Source organism: Sycon ciliatum, chromosome 4 (assembly GCF_964019385.1).
Source record: "Sycon ciliatum chromosome 4, ocSycCili1.1, whole genome shotgun sequence".
NCBI classification, from domain to species: domain Eukaryota; kingdom Metazoa; phylum Porifera; class Calcarea; order Leucosolenida; family Sycettidae; genus Sycon; species Sycon ciliatum.
Genome location: NC_088646.1, coordinates 144,129 through 164,194, shown reverse-complemented (window position 1 = coordinate 164,194; position 20,066 = coordinate 144,129). Strand labels below are relative to the sequence as shown.

The 20,066-nt window shown below is 46.4% G+C and overlaps 4 protein-coding genes and 1 long non-coding RNA gene across 5 annotated transcripts in view; 4 read left to right on the top strand and 1 right to left on the bottom strand.

Moving 5' to 3' along the window:
* LOC135813746 (chromaffin granule amine transporter-like) overlaps positions 1–4,846 on the top strand; it is a 48,359-nt gene extending 43,513 nt beyond the window's left edge. Inside the window, exons 16-17 of the mRNA XM_065326753.1 lie at positions 397–502; positions 1,911–4,846. Of these exons, the coding sequence (XP_065182825.1) occupies positions 397–502; positions 1,911–1,979 (175 nt within the window). The 3' untranslated portion in view covers positions 1,980–4,846. The remainder of the gene's footprint in view (positions 1–396; positions 503–1,910) is intronic.
* LOC135813332 (probable serine/threonine-protein kinase fhkB) lies at positions 2,400–4,228 on the top strand. The gene is made up of 2 exons (XM_065326431.1): positions 2,400–2,840; positions 3,974–4,228. Exons 1-2 carry the CDS (start codon positions 2,400–2,402, stop codon positions 4,226–4,228), a joined length of 696 nt encoding a protein of 231 aa, XP_065182503.1.
* Positions 4,847–8,717: 3,871 nt separating the features above from the next.
* Positions 8,718–9,682, top strand: LOC135813745 (uncharacterized). The gene is made up of 3 exons (XR_010553122.1): positions 8,718–8,962; positions 9,318–9,397; positions 9,599–9,682. It is a non-coding gene; the product is annotated as an uncharacterized LOC135813745 (long non-coding RNA).
* A 122-nt stretch (positions 9,683–9,804) lies between these two features.
* LOC135813744 (uncharacterized) lies at positions 9,805–11,267 on the bottom strand. Its single transcript, XM_065326751.1, has 3 exons — positions 10,874–11,267; positions 10,319–10,609; positions 9,805–10,171 (listed from the first exon to the last, which is right to left on the bottom strand). Exons 1-3 carry the CDS (start codon positions 10,989–10,991, stop codon positions 9,846–9,848), a joined length of 735 nt encoding a protein of 244 aa, XP_065182823.1. The 5' UTR covers positions 10,992–11,267; the 3' UTR covers positions 9,805–9,845.
* Positions 11,268–11,475: 208 nt separating this feature from the next.
* LOC135813743 (serine/arginine repetitive matrix protein 2-like) lies at positions 11,476–18,543 on the top strand. Its single transcript, XM_065326750.1, has 3 exons — positions 11,476–11,938; positions 14,170–16,016; positions 17,120–18,543. The coding sequence occupies exons 1-3, from the start codon at positions 11,802–11,804 to the stop codon at positions 17,464–17,466; spliced, it is 2,331 nt and encodes a 776-aa protein (XP_065182822.1). The 5' UTR covers positions 11,476–11,801; the 3' UTR covers positions 17,467–18,543.
* The last annotated feature ends 1,523 nt before the right edge of the window (positions 18,544–20,066 follow it).

Below are 20,066 nucleotides of genomic sequence, written 5' to 3'. Positions count from 1 at the left end.
TCCTCCAGCAAATTTTCTCTTGTTCTACCTGAGAGAATAATCTCAGAATATGCTGCTAATGATCACCTTGCTTCCTGTCTGAGCCGGTGTATGGCCAGTAGGTACTTGTAGTGGGGATTGACACAACACCATGTACCATGCACACTAGCATATTCTGTATGTAGTGTGTGTGTGTGTGTGTGGCTGCTGTGAATAACACAGTTCCTATAGAAAGACGATGTACTTGACATCATGTGTCTACTGATGTCATCGTGTGTTTGTGTATTTGTATTATGATGTCATCGTGTGTTTGTGTGTTTGTATTATGATGTCATCGTGTGTTTGCATTATGATGTCATCGTGTGTTTGTGTGTTTGTATTATGATTTCATCGTGTGTTTGTGTGTTTGTATTGCAGGGTGTATGTAGGCCTGGGGTGTCTACTACTCATGTTCCTGCCTGGTGTCTATTTCTTGCATCAACTGCCAAATAATCAGACAGGACCCGAGAGTGGAGATACTGAGGTAATTGTAGTTGCTTATTGTCAGTTGAAAGCCTGAAACCCCCAGCAGAACGATCTCATGCAGTGTTGATCAGGGACTCTGTGACATGTGCAAGGATTACATTACATCTGTGCACGTACTGAGTCAGTGACTCATCAATAACCTCTGTGTATACTCAATCTGCGGACAGCATCCTGTTTCGTTCTTTCTGAACTCATCAACGCAGCACAGAGAAAATGAGACCGAACCTGATAGCAATGAAAATAAAATTTCCAAAGCCAGATTTAAACCAGGCCCGAACGTACCTTGCCAGAGTGCTCAAACTGACAAGTCAGTGAGCTCTGCGTAATGCAAACAGTGAAGGCTCTACCCCACACGAGAGTGCTCAACTACTACAAGAGCAGGACCTCTGTATATACATGTATATATTTTATTTTATTTACAGCACTATCTGCACTTCATGGCACATAATGGAAACAGCCAACACAAGGAAATGAGGGTGAAACCAACCACGGACTGAGGGCAAAAATGCAAATTAAAGAGAAGAAAAATAAACGAGAGAGCTTGGAAGCTCAGGGCCCTACGCTATGCTTTTAGTCGAGCGAAAGCGACGCAAACTGAACTCTCTGCTCATTCTGCCAATAGTTTCTCTTGTAAAGACGCTGTACATGAGCTAAACTACCTTCGTCCAGTGGTTTGCAGTCGATACAAACTGTTCTGGACCTGTTCTAAGCATTTTCATATCCATCAAAAATTCATCACGAAGTTTTTGTTAACGGAGGAAGTTTTTGTGGACCCTGGCTAGCTAGCGCCAGACGTTGCTGTACTATCGCCCTGCATGCACTCCCCCGATACACTTCGCATACATATATGCCAGGCCTCTACAGTCTCTCGTTTCTTGGTGCTGACCGCTTTAATGCTACACATAATGCTACTATACATACTCATTCTCTTGATGGTACGATACGGGACAGATACGGGATAGCGCCAGGCGTGACACAAACACACAAACAAACACGAAATTAAAGCTGTGTGGACCCTGGCTAGCGCCAGACGTTACTGAAGTAACTGAAGTAACGTCTTCTGCATAGCTACGGGAATAAATAAGATTGTACTGAGCTCTTTGCGGTAGACCCACATCACGAACATTTACATGCACTACCCAGTGTAAAGCTACAGTATACTTGAGAGTATGTTAGACAATGGTAGCAATCCTGACACCTGAACTAGAATGCACAATGTACTACTACTACTCAGTCTACTAGTGTGCATCTGAAGAGCACGATGCATGTAGCTAGATAGAAAACTGAGTGCATATGCATGTACGTGTACGTATTGTGTGTACTTCCCCTTTGCTGTTGCTATATTTTGATACTGGTGTATTTTTGTGTAACCGTGTGCTTGTGTGGTATGCGACTTGTCTGCACAGGAGCGTGAGCCACTCCTCAGTCCTGATCTCAACCCTGGTGGCCTTGCTAATGCCAGTATCCAGGACTGAACAGAGAACAGAGACTGTATACCAGGTGATATCTAGCTGGAGTATCTACATTGTACATCTACTTATCAATGTCAAGCAACGAGAATCTAGAAGCATTGCTTGGTAAGAGAGTAAGTCAAGATGGCCACTGCCACTGCCAATGCACAAAGACTAAACTAATCTGTAGATTACAGTGTGGAAATTAAGTTACAGATGAAAGTTCGATTCCTTCGTTGAACACCTTGGCAAGCATTGATGAACCATGCCTCTGCACGTGTGGTCATCAAATCCTCCTCCTCATCATCATCATCATCATCCTCCTCATCATCTTCATCATGACTTGAGTGGCAGTAGTGCAGGAGCACAGGACTCGCCATGACTGCTAGTAGTAGAGTATTGAACTGAACACTTCACTTCTACCTAGTCACTAGTCACTTCATTATGTTGTCACTGCTGACGCCACTGATACTGCTACTGCCCGTATCCACTAGTACCAGCTTGATCAGCAGTATGACAGCAGTAACTCTGCTTGACCAGCAGCAACAGCAGCAGCAGCAACAACAGCAGCAACAGCAGCAACAACAACAACAGCAGCAACAACAGCAGCAGCAACAACAACAACAACAGCAGCAACAGCAACAACAGCAGCAACAGCAACCCTACGTATTAGCAACACTAATCAACAGTAGTCACAACAGCTGTATCACCATAGTGATGGCTGCCATAGCAACCACACCTTCGCATACAGTAGTTGTGACAGCAGCCACACCACCGCATCAACGGGATGACATGGCTGGCACTGCTGAACACCGATTTGAAGATGACAAGCTGGTGTCGCACATAGTGACATCCGTTCCTGTGTATTCAGGAACACAACATTGCGTTTGTCCTTGTTCCAGTCCCTTCCCTTCCCTTTCCCGGGGAATGTGTGTGGGTGTGCGGGGGCTGATCATCATCCAGCTCATGACTGCATCCAGCCAGCTATGCTTTACATGCTCTAGATGCTGTACTGCTGCAGCACATACTACCAGGTACTATGCTGAGTAAGCTCAGGTGCTGCCACATGTCGCAGGTTTCAGGAAAGACTGCTTTTTGGATTACCGCTAACTCAACACCTTGATCACTACAAGTGCACACACAATGGACAACCGTGTGTGCAAATGGTTTTGTAGACTCTTGCTGACATGCTTACATGTACCTGAGTTATACGTACCTGATCGGAGTCCTGGATCCCGCGTCCTCACTCACTGTGCAGCACTTGTACCACCGCGTACATTTTATGCTTTTTTATTCTCTAATACTAGTTCTCTGTTATTCATTCTCCGGATATTTTCGCTCAAAAGCACGTGTCTTTGCTGCTAATCAGGCGGTTTGCTGCTGGATCACTTACACACACTGTATATGTGCATGCTTTTCTGGCAATGCTCAAGAAGCCCTGGTAATTATGAGAACGCCTGGTAGTACTCAAGAAACACAGGTGCTCCTCAGGAAACCTTGCAACTGCTCAGTGCACTTATATATTATTTCTGGAGACAGGTGCCAGAATTCATTTTTATTTTTATTCAAATTATAACAGATACCCGATGGAAGTCTTGATATATATTTTTTATACTATTATGAATCTTCTCTGCTCTGAACTGTGTGCCTGCTGGCCTTGAATTGTACACTTTTGAGTTAGCTGGACTGCTTTTAGCCATTTTTCACATGCCGCAAGCACTTTGAACAGTGCTATTTTCATGCAGCATTTACTGAGTTGTTGTTGTTGGTCCAGCACTGTGGGTAGTGGTCCAAGAACTGGTAAAATACAGTCTAACAAGCTTTGAGTCTTAGTTTCATACAACCATAGACTGGTAAAACGTTCCATTCGGTGCACTTGAAGTATCACACACAGCGGATGGGATTTTTGGTCTTTCACCGCTGTGACTTCACCAAATCCGGCAGTGTGTCTGCTCTCCAAATCCGGCAGTGTGCTGCTCTCCAAATCCGGCAGTGTGTCTGCTCTCCAAATCCGGCAGCGTGTCTGCTCTCCAAATCCGGCAGTGTGTCTGCTCTCCAAATCCGGCAGTGTGTCTGCTCTCCAAATCCGGCAGTGTGTCTGCTCTCCAAATCCGGCAGTGTGTCTGCTCTCCAAATCCGGCAGTGTGTCTGCTCTTCAAATCCGGCAGTGTGTCTGCTCTCCAAATCCGGCAGTGTGTCTGCTCTCCAAATCCGGCAGTGTGCTGCTCTCCAAATCCGGCAGTGTGTCTGCTCTCCTTACTTCACTGCTTTAGGAGCTGCACCTCATGAGCACTGGCTGCACTCTGGGTACATCCTTCGGAGCTGCACCTCAGATATTTTGGTCCAGGGAGTAGTAGAATACCATGCATGGTATCTGCAAGCCTTGCTTGATAGACATACTGTCATCGTGAAAACATGTTGTTACGGAATCTCAGCCATTCCGTTCCCCAGGATGCAGGACACAAAGGACAAGACTTGTTTGTTTTACATTATATTATTGACATGACGGAAATGAACACTACACTGAAAGGGACGAACAAGAAGACTGACAACAGGACTTTCGACTACAAAATCGCGCATACTCATATCACACATGCACACGACTAGACGAGACAGTTTGGGGAATGCCATCACACAGGAAAACAGGAACAGGAACAGGAAATCATTTCACAACAATGTTGCAATAGTTATACTGTTAGATTTGTTCTAGAATATTCCGGTCTTTCTTTTGTTTTGATAGTTGTAGTCCAGTGCATTAGTGCTGGTCATGCTTGGTAGGTCGACTGAGACTCATTCATGGCTGTTACATGCATTGTATGCTATAGCCTAGCCGTAGCTGACCACTGTTACGGATGTCCAATCCAGGTCAGTGTCTAGTGTTTGACCATTCATGTCTGAGTGTGTAACCTGAGCACACTCTCTATGTGCATCGTACCATATCCGAGCATGAATAGTTTAGTAATCTACGCACTGTCCTGCCGTGCTCGTTTTCTATATCTTCCGTTGTTCTCATGTTCTTGGAGTTAGTTGTTTTAGTTTACAGTCTTCGTACCTTTCGTAATGTAGGTTCTTTACTGATTGCTGCAGTGCATTTAGTTGGAACATATACCATGTTACTATTCGCTGCTTTGATCCTTGGGGTAAGGGTGATTGGATGTGTTGGTTGATTACATTGCTTGACTGATACATTGCATGTCCCAATCATAGTATTGCCAGTATCACCAGTACAGTAACTGGTGTGGCTTTGTACCATCCCCATGCAGGAGCATGTGAACAGTGCAGAGGCTGCGCCGATCAACTTTGGACCTTCACCATTGGAATCAGTGCATTTTTCGCTACCGGCTGTGAAGTTTCCATTTTAGGGTGAACTTCCCCTTTAGAGTTTATAACATACATACGTATGCCGTACGTGTGCAAATATGGGGTTGCATCCTCTTCACTGAAGTGCACAGAGAGTCAGTCTGTAGCAAAGGATCTCATGATGCCTCCCGGTAGTGCTCAGCGAATCGGCGAGGGACCGATTCGCTGAGCACTACCGGGAGGCTAGGGTGATGGTAACCGATTGGCTGAGCACTACCGGGAGGCTAGGGTGATGGTAACCGATTGGCTGAGCACTACCGGGAGGCTAGGGTGATGGTAACCGATTGGCTGAGCACTACCGGGAGGCTAGGGTGATGGTAACCGATTGGCTGAGCACTACCGGGAGGCTAGGGTGATGGTAGCTGAGCACTACCGGGAGGCTAGGGGGAGGCTAGGGTGGTGGTAGCAAAGGCTCCCTGAGGTTTCCACTATCGTACCCAGCATTGAGCATTGAGCATTGAGAATATTCAAAGTATTCCAACTTTCTGCCACTCCAAAGATTCTCGGTAGGGAGGCTTCCGGCACCACCAATCCATCAAGAAACCTACTTGAAGCCATCGAGATCTGGAAGCGCAAACCAGTAGTCATCGCAATGACAGTTGGCACCTAATTGATTGATCTGGTATCACCAGTGCCATCCGAGTTCGAGGAGCTGGCGCGGGTATCTCTAGTCAGAGTCCAGTGCCACTGCCCAAGAGACAAAATGCATGCTGAAAACCTTGTGAAAATACGAGCCGGTCGGCGGACTGTGCCAGTATGTTTAACTTTTAGATGGATGTGTGACCGCTCCTTTATCCTAAAATACTCCTCATCCGGATGCCCTGGAGACAGAACCGCACCCCACGGGCCTCGCCGGGCACTATACTGTACATGCACCAAGACTGAAACTTGTCAAGATCAGTCCATACCGGCCCTCCCCCTCAGATAGGGAGGGCCCTAATATGCTCAAAAATTTCGCATATTGGCCACTTGCTTCAAATATGCTTCGAAATCACACAAAAGCAGAAAAATATGCTCGAAATATGCTCGAAATATGCGTGAAATATGCGCGAAATATGAACTGATATCAGTGATAATTACCCCCCCCCCCCCCCTCAGGTATGCGAATTCTTTGCTCCTTGTAGCAAAATATGCTACATTTGGTACAATATGCTAGATTTGCTACTGTATGCGACCTTGAGTCGCAGACACTCTCTTCTCGGGTCAAAATTTCGCCCCGTGTTTGGATGAGCATTTTTCCTTCCGGGCTAAGTAAAGTTTGGAAGTGTTCCCTGACCGAGCGTGCCGTGGTAAGTTTCCTTGTCCATTTCCGCAATCTGCCCTATAATTATGCGAATTCCTTTGTAGCAAAATATGCTACATTTGGTACAATATGCTAGATTTGCTACTTTATGCGACCTTGTGTCAAAACACCAAAATATGCGAAAATATGCGCAAGCGTACTTGGGCCCTCCCTACCCTCAGAGGGGGGGGGGGGGGGGGACGGTATGTTCTATCTGTCCCCGGGGAACTTCGCGAAAAAACGGCTAAAAATTCGCAGCATAATTTGCGGCCAATTCTGGCACAATTTGAGGCAAAATAATCATTGTGGGGAATTTGCGACAGGTTTGATAAACTAATCTTACTTGCAAGTGGATTGGCCAATACATGCATCCGGTACACTGTGTGCAATCAAAATTAATAAGCCCTGGCCTTAAGCCTTGTGGGGCTCTTGGTACAATCAAGAGCCTACGGTACATAACCATACTCTTGGTACAATGCATGATTGTACGACCTTTTCCTACTGGGTATAAGCAAGATTATCACATGGCACGTGATTGTTGCCCGTACTCCAGCGAATCAGCACCTTTCGCGCCGCGGGCAATAATATGCGATATTGCCCGCAAAATAATAGTTTATTTGCCCGCAAAAAAATAGTTTATTTCAGTGATCGCGTGACTACGACGACTCTGTAGACTGTATACGACTCTACCACGAGTCGCAGTGTAGCATTGAGACGAAGATGGAATTCTTTTTGGAGATGGACATCCCAGCAATGGACATGGCCTCGGACGTCTGCCGTGTGGTGCTTGCAGGGATCATTTGTTCAGTCATGTTGGCAGCCTGACCGTCGGTAAGCATGTGGATAAGATTCAGTTCTGCTCGAAGTGGTACTGTGATCACAAACAATTATTTGAAATAACACAAATTCAACTCAGCGTCGTGCGTTTTCAAATCCTCGCAAAGTCACTGCCTGTGTGTGGTCTTCATGTGCCACGCAAAACTCTTACCAGGCTCATCTGTCCTCTGCCTTCACCTTTGCTTGAACAACAAACACAACAATTCAGGAATGTTTTGCAATGAAAAATTCAGCTATCTGGAGCTGAAAAAAAGAAGAAAAATTGTCCTCAAAATTACACACCAGGGAGTCGTCAAATACTTGCACTTGTTGCAGTACTGTATTTGACAACTTCCTGATACACATGTAAACATGAAGAAACTCTTTGTGGTAGCACTCTTAATTTTTCAACTGAAATTATGATTCTGCTGTATTTTATTGTCGTTGCCATGTCTATTGCTATGACGATGCGGTGCCGGCACTTTTTTTCTGTCTCCGTCTTTCAGTACTGTATACTCTCTGATGGCCTGTAGCAGACTTTTTGTTAGGGTGTAGGAGAAATATCTTCATTTTTCCTGTTTTGATAATGATAGCACATCAATATACATTGTGGTCATAATGTGTTGGCATTTGGGCTAATTTCAACAGCAGCCCAATGGTCTGCTCTGTGGGCCATGTGATAAATTTGTTATCGCATGGTTGCTGCGGGCCTTATGGCATATTATTGCCCCTCGAGGTTAGCCCTTGGGCCTACGGCCCTCGGGCTAACCTCTCGGGGCAATAATATGCCATAAGGCCCTTGCAACCATGCGATAACATATACGTATAACCTCTCAGTACGTATACAAGTACACTCTTTATCTAATACTAGTTTTGTACTAGTACACTGTATTGGGTTATATAATAGGTACACTCTTGCAGTCAGGGCTTGGTATAACTATAACTTTGTAATGATCTTTTTTGAGGGAATGGAAAAGGCCCTGGGGAAAAGGGGCATCATGGACTGATGGAGTCGTAAAAATACCGTGAGTTTTTGACTCCCTTTGAAACAAAGAAAAATGGTGGCACCTATGTACAGGGGATGGCCCACGCCTGGTATAAAGTACTGTAAACGTAAAAGAGAAAAAAAGAAAAAGTAGTACCAAGAGTGCATAAACTGTTTATGGACTCTTGGTAGTACAGCACACGGGGTCGTAGTAAACAGAGAGAGAGAAGAAGGAAAAGAAAAGAAAGAAAGAGAGGTAAGCAACCCCGCGGCCATGTACATGTACATCAACAGCAGGGAGTCGTAAAATACCGGGAGGCGACACGCCACACATTTCACGATCCGAGGATTGCCGCACTCGACCCGCGAAATTTGAAGCGTGATTGAAACGTCGTCGTCATCTTCTTTTTCTCAATTGTTTTTGCTATATGCTTCGAGGCTATTCTGGATCTCCAGAGCGAAAGCTGGTTGTTTCTAATACGTACCACGCATTACCTTAGGTTGAGCCGTGGCTTTTAATTTTTTTTTGGAAGTTCACTGCTTTGGAGACGACGGAATGTCAAGGTAAGTTATTCACGAAATGTACTCAAATTTGAATGGAGTCAATGCGAATGACACCCTGTTTTCGGAATAGTTCTCCACTAAACACACCATGCCCATGGCCCCTTCATGTTGTCCAAGTTCCATTCTAGGTTTGTGTGAAGTTTCGAGATGAAGTTCGACGATGTACTCACCTTTCCATGGAAGGGAAAAAAAAGTAGCATATCAAACAGAATCCATGCAGTATTTGATGCCACTATCCTCATTCTTCTGCATTCAAAGTGTTTCACATCTATATGGCCCATGAACTGCAAACAATATTTGTCATTTCTTAACTGTTCATAGCTGTTCATAACTGTTCTGAACACATTGCCTTCAGGAAATGTAAGGCCGAGTCGCCTCACCGACTGAGCAAAGTTCTCTGCGACGAAAGTCACACTATCGGCGAATGCACTCAAGGTGAATACCCGTCAATATCCTGTATACTGCTTGTACCGCTTATCACAGTAGCATACACACAAGCACACATACACATACACACACACACACACACACACACACACACACACACACACATGCATGCTCGTGCACACACAAGCGCAAAATTCACATATCACTGGTTCAGTTGTTTTTATCTGTGTGGTATTTTGTCTTATACAGAGCTTCCGAGCCACGCCGAGTCACCTGACCAACTGAAGAAGGTTCTGTGCGACGAAAGTCACACTATCGGCGAATGCACTCAAGGTGAATACCCTGTGGACTGCTTATACCACTTATCACAGAAGCACACACACACACACACACACACACACACACACACACACACACACACACACACACACACACACACAAGCGCAAAATTCACATATCACTGGTTCAGTTGTTTTTATCTGTGACGTATGGTGTCTTATACAGAGCTTCCGAGCCACGCCGGGCCACCTGAATTCTCCAAACAAGGCTGAAGGCTTGTCACGGCATCCTTGCCAAATAAAGGTATAAGCTGCAGCAAGTTGTCGTTGCGACACCTTGCTCCTTCCAGCTCACGCCGCACGGCCACCAAGCACCAACCACCATGGTACTTTTCAGCAAGGTGAGACAAATTGTCAATCACCGGTTCGGGGATGGCTTCAGCAGCTTTGGATGGTGCTATTGACGCTTTCCTGATAGCAGCGGCAGCCGTGGCATGCAGGTAGCTTATCAGATTCGCTAGCACTGCAGATGTAACTTCCAAATCTGAAGAAGAGAAAAGAAAAAGACAACATATAAGGACTGGTGGTTGCAGAGACTGTACTAGTATTCAAAAGCCAGCGTTTGCATACCTAGTCTGCATACCTAGTCAGAAGCCAATTTTTTTCCAACATGCATGCAAAACGCACTGACCTTCACAATTGATTTTCACTTCGGGAATAGCTGTTGCGATGACGGACAGCATTTGTTGCCATGCTTGCGAAATATCAGCACCCTTGCATGCCTTCAGCTGGCACACTTCCTGGCGTAGCAGATTTGCAGTACCTGATGCCTTGTGTAACCGTGTCATAATAACATGCAGGAATGACTCCGTCGCCTCAGTAACACTCGCCTGTCTCATTGTCAGCAGTTTGCAAATTCCATGGATCACTGCACCTTCCATAGGCCTGTACACCATGATGGCACTACCACTCTTACATCGATCTGCACATAGACAAAGTATGGTTTGAGGATGGAGGTTTACATCATCTACGGTGATGATACATACTAGGTACACAAGTAAATTTTCAGGACTTCAATAAATATCCTGTCACAGTGAACAGACAATGCATCGTGGGCAGACTAGGATGAAAAGGATGGTGTCGACCACCTAATTTATCGGGTCAGTTCGGGCACTTAGGTATGCTACAGATTATACATTCGTGTCCACAAGGAAGAGACAAAAACATGCAAACGAAAGAATCTCACCTGTAGCCCACAGCTGAACATCCCCACAACTCAGGTCACCAAGTGAATACGTGGCGTCATCTACATCTTCCACGGTGGACTCATCACTTTGGCAGTCATCTCTGTCAAGCTCCATCATCCTTTACTTCGAAGGCCAAGGCACAAAGTATTATTACTTAGAAAAACAAAACGAACTGCTGACACTGGATTCGTTGTGTGCAGGATAATTTTATTGAGTTTTCAAATTTTTTGGACCAAACAGCGAACGCGTCCTTTTGCATGACCTGCGCCGCTTTGACCTCATGGGAAGTCCCTCGCCATGCAGCGCGTGAGGTCTCAGCACTCGTGCCCGAGCTGAGGCAATCATCCGACGCGGTTGTGCATCTCGTGTCGCCTCCCGGTATTTTACGACTCCCTGATCAACAGTACAGTTTTTGACTCCCTGCTACCGTGATGACGTAATACTATCAAAAACGCAAAACAAAAAAATTAATGTGAAAAGACGTAAGAAAACAGGAAAGACTAGACACAGCTCACACGTGTCATACTCACAGCGCTGCACTGCAGCAGCATGCAGCAAGCCGTCGTCATGCAGTCCCCAGACTCCCCACAAGTGGACAACAAAAACTTGAAAAAGGCATGTGCCAGGAGTGTACACCGTCGTATCTACTCGACAAGAGTCTTGACTTCACTTCACAAGTCTTCAGTTCAGGCTTGGCATGCGGTAGCATCCGGGCATGGCTATGCCTATGGTGCCGCTCCTTTCTGCTGCTGCCCTGAGAGTGAGACGGAACGAATCTGCTGCCACAGTGCTGGCCGCGTGAGCCAAGAAATGTTGCTGTCGTACTTTTTTTCTAACTGAAAGTTCCGTACGAATTTGTCCTCTGTACGCCTACGCTAATCAGTTGAGGTGGTCTCTGTAGTCAAGCTTGTAATTCTTCTTGAGCAAATGGGGCCGAATGGCCTCCCTTCGAGGGGCATGCGCTTGGAGGCTTTCGTGGAGGAAACCCTGGATGATCTGCTGGTAGTGTCTGTGACCGTTGCTGGAAGAAAACTTCAAGGAATCCTATTTGACACAGAGAAAAGGTACACATGTGCATGAACTCAATACCACTCATAATAAAAAAAGATTATCCCCATCCAAGTTCACATCCATAACTTGTCAGTGTGTTGCGTTCGTTATTGCCTTTACCCCGTTCATCTGGTAGGTGGAAATACATGTATTAAAATGAATTGCGGGTAAACTGAAAAATAAAAGTTTGTGGAAACAAAGCTGCTGCTACTACTCCGGTACAAAGAGTGCAGAACCCTTGATGTAGGCACCGTTGCCTTTGAATTTGACTCATCTGTATATTCAATAATTATAATAAAAATAGCGTGCGTAACTCCACAGATCGGTTTGGGAATGCGTATTTTTTCGTTAACGCCTTTGAAAAAAATGTCGAGATACTAATAAAACTGGTATTACCATGATCACATGTCCACGCGATGCAAGATTTACGTCATGGAGCGCGGCTTCTATAGGTTATTTTGCTTATTCACGCTGGCATCAACATGCATGAAACAAGTATTACCTATAACCTTCACTGCCAACGGAAGCGACACAATTACTCAGAACCTGACTGGCAAGAGGGGTAAAATACAAAATAGCAAGGAAAAACTATAAAACAGAGCGAAGCACGGAACGTGGAATTGAAAAACTTAACCAACCTTAGTTGATTTTCTACCTGTGAAATTAAGCCTAACATAAGTGGACGTTTCTGGTATAACCAGTGGATGGGAAACCTGTCCTTTTAAATTGTTGGCTTCCACGGCCCGTCGAAATGACGTAATTGGCGACCCTTCGTTTCCAATCTCATATGCAGAGTTGCTTTGTCCCATGCCGTCATGCTCAGGCTGCTCTGCTCGGATGGCTAGTGTCCACTCCCCTGTCTGGTCACAGTACAAAGCATGAGCAAGGAGAGCAAGGACATGATTGTATGAGCAAGGAGAGCAAGGACATGATTGTACTAGTATGCCTGACTATGATGACTATGATGTGTGTACAAAGCACAACTGGCAAGTGCATGTGACAGGCGCAATGTTGCAGAATTAGAACAGCCACAGCGCTATGCCAAGTTGGACTGGTAGACTGTTAGCCATGGAAGATTATAGGATTAGAACAGGCACAGTCCTATGTATTTGTACTGTTAGTCATGGAAGGGATTGTAGGATTGCTTGTTCTGTTAGCCATGGAGGGGAGAAAAGGATTGCTTGTTCTGTTAGCCATGGAGGGGAGAAAAGGATTGCTTGTTCTGTTAGCCATGGAGGAGAGAAAAGGATTGCTTGTTCTGTTAGTCATGGAGGGGAGAAAAGGATTGCTTGTTCTGTTAGTCATGGAAGAGACTATAGGATTACTTCCTGCACCGCACTGCACCTTGCAACTGATTTCTTGCATCTTCTGCAACTTTTCTATGACCCACGTGTATCATGTCGGCGATTTACGTGAGGATGAGGATTGCCATTCCTTCATGTTCTTCGTCGTATATGCTTGCATCTTTTGATGTGGCATGCTCGCGAAGTCATAGTTTCCACGATTGTGCAACGCTTACTGCCATGATGGCATCGGTGTGAGAATGGTGGCAGAGAATGGTGGCGGAGTAAGAGGAAACTGAGAGAATGGTGGCGGAGTAAGAGGAAACTGAGACACCACGTGGACTATGAGCTACATGCAGAGCTGCCGGTGGACATGATGTGTTGCTTCATTATATACATTCCTGACGAGTAGACGTATATTTTTATTTTGCCGCTGCCGCACTGCCGGTAGGTGTTGAATCATGAGCTGTCTGTAGGTGTGCTGATTGATACGGAGAATGGGCAAAATCGGGAAAATGTAGTACTGCTTCCATCTCTCTCACCAGCACAGTGTGGCTAGTTGAGAACTCTCATGCTCGCCTCAATGTCTATTCTGTTTACGACAGCATTTGGAAAGAAAGTCATCAACCTAGTTTCCCAATATGCTTTATTGCCATACAAGCACGCGTGAAACTAAAGCATTCACCTCAATCATACCAGAGTGCCAGTAATGTCTTATGCCCGAGGCTACGAAGAAGAGATCGTCACTCCATTTTATCTGTTTTATCTTTTGTTTGTTAGACAGTGCCCGTGAAAGAATGGGTTGTATATCTTGTGTCTTTGGGCTTCACATCTATGCACCAAGCTAAATTTAGGATTGTGTATTGCGAATGATTCCTCTCTTTAATTTGTATACTGGTATCTAATCATGTGATGGGCTCTTGCTGCTGGTGTTGCTTTGATTTCCTGTGTGTATTGTGCAGGTCTGGACAAGCTGCTGGAAATGACAGTGCACTTGTAAATGGTGTAGACCGTCAGTCCCTCTCTAGTTCTTCCTCTGTACCGCGCCATACTGCAACAAGCTCTGTTGCACAGAGTACTCAACAAACATCCACAGTGCATGAAGATCGCCTCTCCTCTGCTCACCCCGTTGCTACACTTGGTGACAGGAAGACAAGTCTTGCGGAGCCCGGTGTCAAGCGCAAATCAACGTCTTCTCCATCCAGTAAGCAAAGTCCTGCAAGAAAGCGTCTCTTTGCAAATGATGGTGCAACTAGTCAGTCGGCGACAGTGGACGCATCAAGCACACAGAAATCACCGTCATCTCGTCACACCGTAGTGTTATCTTCTTGTGGTGAAGAAACAGATGGCGATGACTTTGGCTCTACATCTGAAGAAACAGCTGGTTCTCGACCGCAACACCATGCTGTTTCCAGCAAGCGGCCACGTCTGCGTGGTATGGCGCGGCGTGGTCGAGTGTCTCTACTTGCTGTGCAACGACATCAGCAGCCCGGTGACTCGCTGCTAGAAAGAGAGGCGGCCGCGTCCAGCTCTAACGTGAAAGCAGCTGCTAAAACTGGCTGTGTTCGACTGAGAGGAGCTGGACGCGGTAGACCTCCTTTATCTGGCCGTGGACAGCAGCGCAAAGGAGCGGCTTCCAATAGTGCAACACTGCGTTTGCTCAGCAGTGATAGTAGTGATAGTGCTGCCGGTTCAACTCCCACCAAAACCACTTCATCCAGGGGCGGCGGTAGAGTTCGGTTGCGAGGTGGTCGTGGTAGAGGAGCTGCAGCGGCTGCACGTCTAAGTCGTCAGCACGTGTCACGAGGTGCCAGTCTAGCAGCTGCAACATCTAAAGCTGGAAGCAGACCGCCGGTGAGTGATGAGGAAAGCAGTACTGCTCTCTTCAGTGTCCCTGCAAGACAAGCTAACACTGCACCGGCTGTACGTGGCGGTGTACGTCTACGTGGCCGTGGCGGTATGCGTCGACCACCAACACGAGGGTCTCTCTCCTCCTCAAGCAGAACAGGAACAGCAATGGAAGTAAATGATGAAGATGAGGATTTTGCTACAGTGACCATATCACCTTCAACTATAACGAATATCGGCGTAAAAACGAGTACGAGTGAACATGAACATGCTACTGCAAGTGCAAGTAAGAAGTCACATTTGCTCTCCATTGACCTTGCCGGTGCTAATGGCATGAGCAGGCTAAGAGATGCTGAGAGAGATGTGAAGCGAAGATCTGATCAGTCCAGTCCGACTACCGCAGATGCTAACAGCCGCTGCACTACTCCTACTACTTGCCAAAGCGATGATGACGATGAACAACAGCAGCAACAGTCTGCTCGACTTGTGTGTAAGAACAGTCCACTTAGCCGCAGTGCTGCCGCTAGTCTTGTTGCCAGTCATTCTCCTAAACAACGTACACCTATGGCATCTACCTCCTCTCCAGCCTCTGACCTGGAGATGCCATTGTCACCTGTGTTAAGTTTCCACAAGAGTGCTTTCAGGATAGGTGATGTGGTCTGGGCGAAAATGGTCGATGCACCATGGTGGCCTGCAGTTGTAGAGTCAATACGCTCGTCAAACACAGCGTCTGCAGCCATGCAAGATCTCAGCCTTCTATTCCTTGGCCGTAAAGGATCAACACAGACATCTCTACTGCCAACAACGTTAGTTGCACCATTTGTTGCTGGCTTCAAGGCCAAGTTTCTGCCCAAGAAGCGCACGTCTACTTACGTCCGAGCTGTCCAGGAAGCCTGTGAGAGGTGTAACGTTGATCCTCCTCCAGTTCCACAGGCACCAAGCAAACCTGCTTTGTCCCATGGTATGCTACTTGTACAATGCAGTTGCTTGTGTTCTTGATAGCTATATGTTACCCCTTTATCTTCTCTCTCTCTCTCTCTCTCTCTCTCTCTCTCTCTCTCTCTCTCGCTCTCGCTCTCTCTCGCTCTCTCTCGCTCTCGCTCTCGCTCTCTCTCTCTCTCTCTCTCTCTCTCTCTCTCTCTCTCTCTCTCTCTCTCTCTCTCTCTCTCTCTCTCTCTCTCTCTCTCTCTCTCTCTCTCTCTCTCTCTTCCCCCCCCCCATAAGATTACTAAGAAGACTAGAGTGACAATGGAGAGATAATTCACCTCAGCAGATGATCGAGCCAATAGGGATGTACGGATACTGAAGTATATGAATGTTTCGACGGTTTTGTCTTCTTCAGAAGATGCTAATGAGTTACCTGTATCATTATTCTGAAGAACAGGACAACCGTCGAAACGTTAGTATATCAAAACATTAGTATATCAGTACCAATCACTCTAGTCTTGGTCCTGTAGTGTGGTCCGCCTATCCACCGTTGCATTTTGTGAATCTGGCGTGTCATCGTATGCATATCAAGGAACCCATGGACTCGTGCTGCAAGAAACTGAGATACAAAAAAAAACATTCAGGGGCGAATAATTATGTGTGACCTTAAAGGGTCCAATATCTGCCTTCATTCAACAAATCAGTCAGGTCAGTTTGATAGTGTGAGTGTGTATTAAAGAGAGCCAGAGGAAGAGAGGTAGAGGAGTTTGTGGAGGGGGCGGGGGAGGCAGTGGCGAATCCAGTATACTTCCATGGTATGTTCGCATACAGTTAACTTCGCTAATAACGACTGCGGATATAACGACAATTCGCGAATAACGACAGAATTTCCATGCCCAGAGCTAAGTCCCATACCACTGTAATGCATATAATGAGACTTCGGGTATAACGACACTTCGCAAATAAGGACACCTTTTTGATGCCCCGCCGAGTGTCGTTATAAGCGAAGTTGACTGTACATACACACGCACACACACACACACACACACGTGCACATGTCGCTTAGCCTGTTCTTGCATAATGTGTATTGCGTTTTCATTCTTCTTCTCTTCTCTTCTTGTGTGTGTGTTTGTGAAGCTGCCGCCGGTAGTAGTTCAGAGACTAAGTCCGGTCGTGAGGATTCAATCAGCTCGGATCAGACAGCAGATTCATATCTTCTCTCCCCAGTCAAGATTGTTGCTACCAGTAGTGAACCTGATATTGGTTTGTCCGCTCTTGGTACTGCTACTGCTACTGCTACGGCTACTGCAGCTGCTGCTTCTACGGCTACTGGCACTGCTGAAAGCACTGTTGGCGTGACTTGCAACACAGTTGCTAGTGAGCAGGGTGTGGTCAAGGTTGAATCACTGGAATCCGTTACTAGTCTGCAGACACATCCACCGGCATCGCCCTATCACTATTCATCTGCTAATGATAGCAGTTAGCTGGCAACTACCTGAGCTACATCTGCTAATGATAGCAGTTAGCTGGCAACTACCTGAGCTAACGTTACATCTACTAATGATAGCAGTTAGCTGGCAACTACCTGACCTGCATCTACTAATGATAGCAGTTAGCTGGCAACTACCTGACCTGCATCTACTAATGATAGCAGTTAGCTGGCAACTACCTGAGCTACATCTGCTAATGATAGCAGTTAGCTGGCAACTACCTGAGCTAACGTTACATCTACTAATGATCGCAGTTAGCTGGCAACTACCTGACCTGCATCTACTAATGATAGCAGTTAGCTGGCAACTACCTGAGCTGCATCTGCTGGTGCTTCAGGTGTTGTTGCTGCTGCTTATTCTCTCTCTCTCTCTCTCTCTCTCTCTCTCTCTCTCTCTCTCTCTCTCTCTCTCTCTCTCTCTCTCTCTCTCTCTCTCTCTATCTATCTATCTATCTCTCTACCCAGTGCTGCACTTCCCCCTTACACACAGTGCTGTTTAGTCCTGTTGTGTCCTGTGTATGGTCAAGCCTCCACCACTTGCCCTCCTCCCCCGGTGCACACCAGAGAGTTGTATGTAGGGTCTAGTCCACTCACTGGCGCATGCACATGCACATATATACACACACGCACACACACACACACACACACACACACACACACACACACACACACACACACACACACACACACACACACACACACACACACTTGGAAACAGATTTCATAATTTTCGCCTGAGCTTGACACCATTCCCAGTTTTTTTGTAATCTCGCTACTCTAAAACTAGTACACATTTTGTAATGTTCTATATCCATTCTCCAGTCAGCTAGATCAGTTTTGTTTACCTAGTGTTTGTTTACGTTAGCATACCACCCAGCATACTACCCAGCATACCACCCAGACCCTCGTCTTACAGACCAGTGCAGTGTGTAGGATTTTTATTACCTTACTACACAATCATGTAACGTTACATTGGTATTAGCACTTTTTTGTAGCCCTTCATTCTCCTTCACATTGCAACGTCTCGGTTATCATGAAACTCCTGTCATGAAAGGTTTTATACTCTGGTGCATATGGTGTTCAGGTGGTATAGTAGCAGTCCCCAGTGTCTAACACACTGGTTTATGCAGTCTGGTGGTGCGTGGTAATACACTACTACACTGCCATTGTCCTCAGTGTCTGTCACAGTCTGCCTTGCTCAGTTCTTTATGACCAGACAGTGTGCAGTGGCTGCGTGCGTGCGCGCACGCGTTCGTGGGGTGTGTGTATGTGTGTGTGTGTAACAAGTGTTGTGAGGGGAGCTCGAGGCAACCAGACCAAAGAAGCGTCGGCGAGACACGATTGTCGGTGATCTGCGCTCACTGGATATTCCGGAGTCCGAGTGGTACCATCTCGCACAGGATCGCCCGGAATGGCGCAGGCGGGTCCATCAACATCATCTTCCTCTTCCAGCACCGAAGGACTTCCACTGTGCATGCGGCAGAACGTTTAGGAGAAGTGGCGATTTGAAGCGTCACCTTAAGTACTACTCAACTCAGTAGCCTATCATCTCCACTGGAGATGGGGCGTCAAAGGTCAAACGGTGTGTGTATGCACATGTGTGTTGTTGAGTGATTGTTGACCACTCCGCAGAGATATGGATAAGCTAACTTCCTTGGTGGCCCTTTCACTCTCCACCTTGATGCCATTCCGGCCTCGGTGGCCCTTTCACTCTCCACCAGATGGTGACCTTGATGCCATTCCTTGGTGGTTTCACTCTCCACCTTGATGCCATTCCTTGGTGGTTTCACTCTCCACCTTGATGCCATCATCGGTTGACAGTTCGCTGCTCACACCATAATAGATCGATTAGAGCCCTCTCTCGGATTCCCCCGGACACCCTGGATATCCGGGGTAGAAAAAGCCCTCCGTTTCGTACAGTGCACCAGCACTTCTAATGTGCATGCGCACACCGTGTAAAAGACAATGGCTTGAATGCCAGTGACGATGCTGGCATCAGTGACAACAGATAGCGTTGATGCTGCCTCAACTTCGCCTCAAGTAAAAACACCACACCGTGGCATGCTAACTGAGCTGAGGAACAACAAAGTCAGTGAGGGGTGGCCGGGCTGAAAATAACACTGCTTTCACTACATCGGTAATTGCCGCAAGAAATGATACCATCGCTATGATGGCCTGTTTTGCGCGCGCAGCAGTAGTTTAGCCACCATGTTCAGGTGAGCGCATACATGCAAATTTTCTGAGCATATCTTTACACGTGGGACAAAAAGAACTTGATTTGCCTTTGGTACCGTAGTGACGTCATGACGCACATAAAGCTAAAGGCCCATGCTCTTATGAGTGAGGTTTTGCGGTTTTGCTCATGATACCGGTATTTTGCGGGTCGTTTTGTCTCGCAAATGATTGGCGCATATAGAATTCCTCGGAATCGAGGTCAACTCAGTGCACATGATCTTCACTTACCCCAACAGGAAGCTCAATCACCTCCAGCACGAGTGTCGGCGAATTGCCAACAAGGTGACAGCCTCTCTCCCGTAACTGCGCTGCCTTGTGGGAAAGATCTAGGACTGCAGCAAAGCATGCGCATGAGTTGCT

What these genes read in the sequence shown, in the direction of transcription:
- LOC135813744 (XM_065326751.1), bottom strand. Translation starts at nt 10,991, where the DNA reads ATGATGGAGCTTGACAGAGATGACTGCCAAAGTGATGAGTCCACCGTG. An exon ending in TGTTCAGCTGTGGGCTACAG is followed by an intron (nt 10,610 to 10,873) that starts GTGAGATTCTTT and finishes GTCTATGTGCAG; the next exon opens with ATCGATGTAAGAGTGGTAGT. An exon ending in AGTGAAAATCAATTGTGAAG is followed by an intron (nt 10,172 to 10,318) that starts GTCAGTGCGTTT and finishes TCTCTTCTTCAG; the next exon opens with ATTTGGAAGTTACATCTGCA.
- LOC135813743 (XM_065326750.1), top strand. Translation starts at nt 11,802, where the DNA reads ATGGGGCCGAATGGCCTCCCTTCGAGGGGCATGCGCTTGGAGGCTTTC. An exon ending in CTATTTGACACAGAGAAAAG is followed by an intron (nt 11,939 to 14,169) that starts GTACACATGTGC and finishes TGTATTGTGCAG; the next exon opens with GTCTGGACAAGCTGCTGGAA. An exon ending in CAAACCTGCTTTGTCCCATG is followed by an intron (nt 16,017 to 17,119) that starts GTATGCTACTTG and finishes GTGTTTGTGAAG; the next exon opens with CTGCCGCCGGTAGTAGTTCA.
- LOC135813332 (XM_065326431.1), top strand. Translation starts at nt 2,400, where the DNA reads ATGTTGTCACTGCTGACGCCACTGATACTGCTACTGCCCGTATCCACT. An exon ending in ATTCAGGAACACAACATTGC is followed by an intron (nt 2,841 to 3,973) that starts GTTTGTCCTTGT and finishes CAAATCCGGCAG; the next exon opens with CGTGTCTGCTCTCCAAATCC.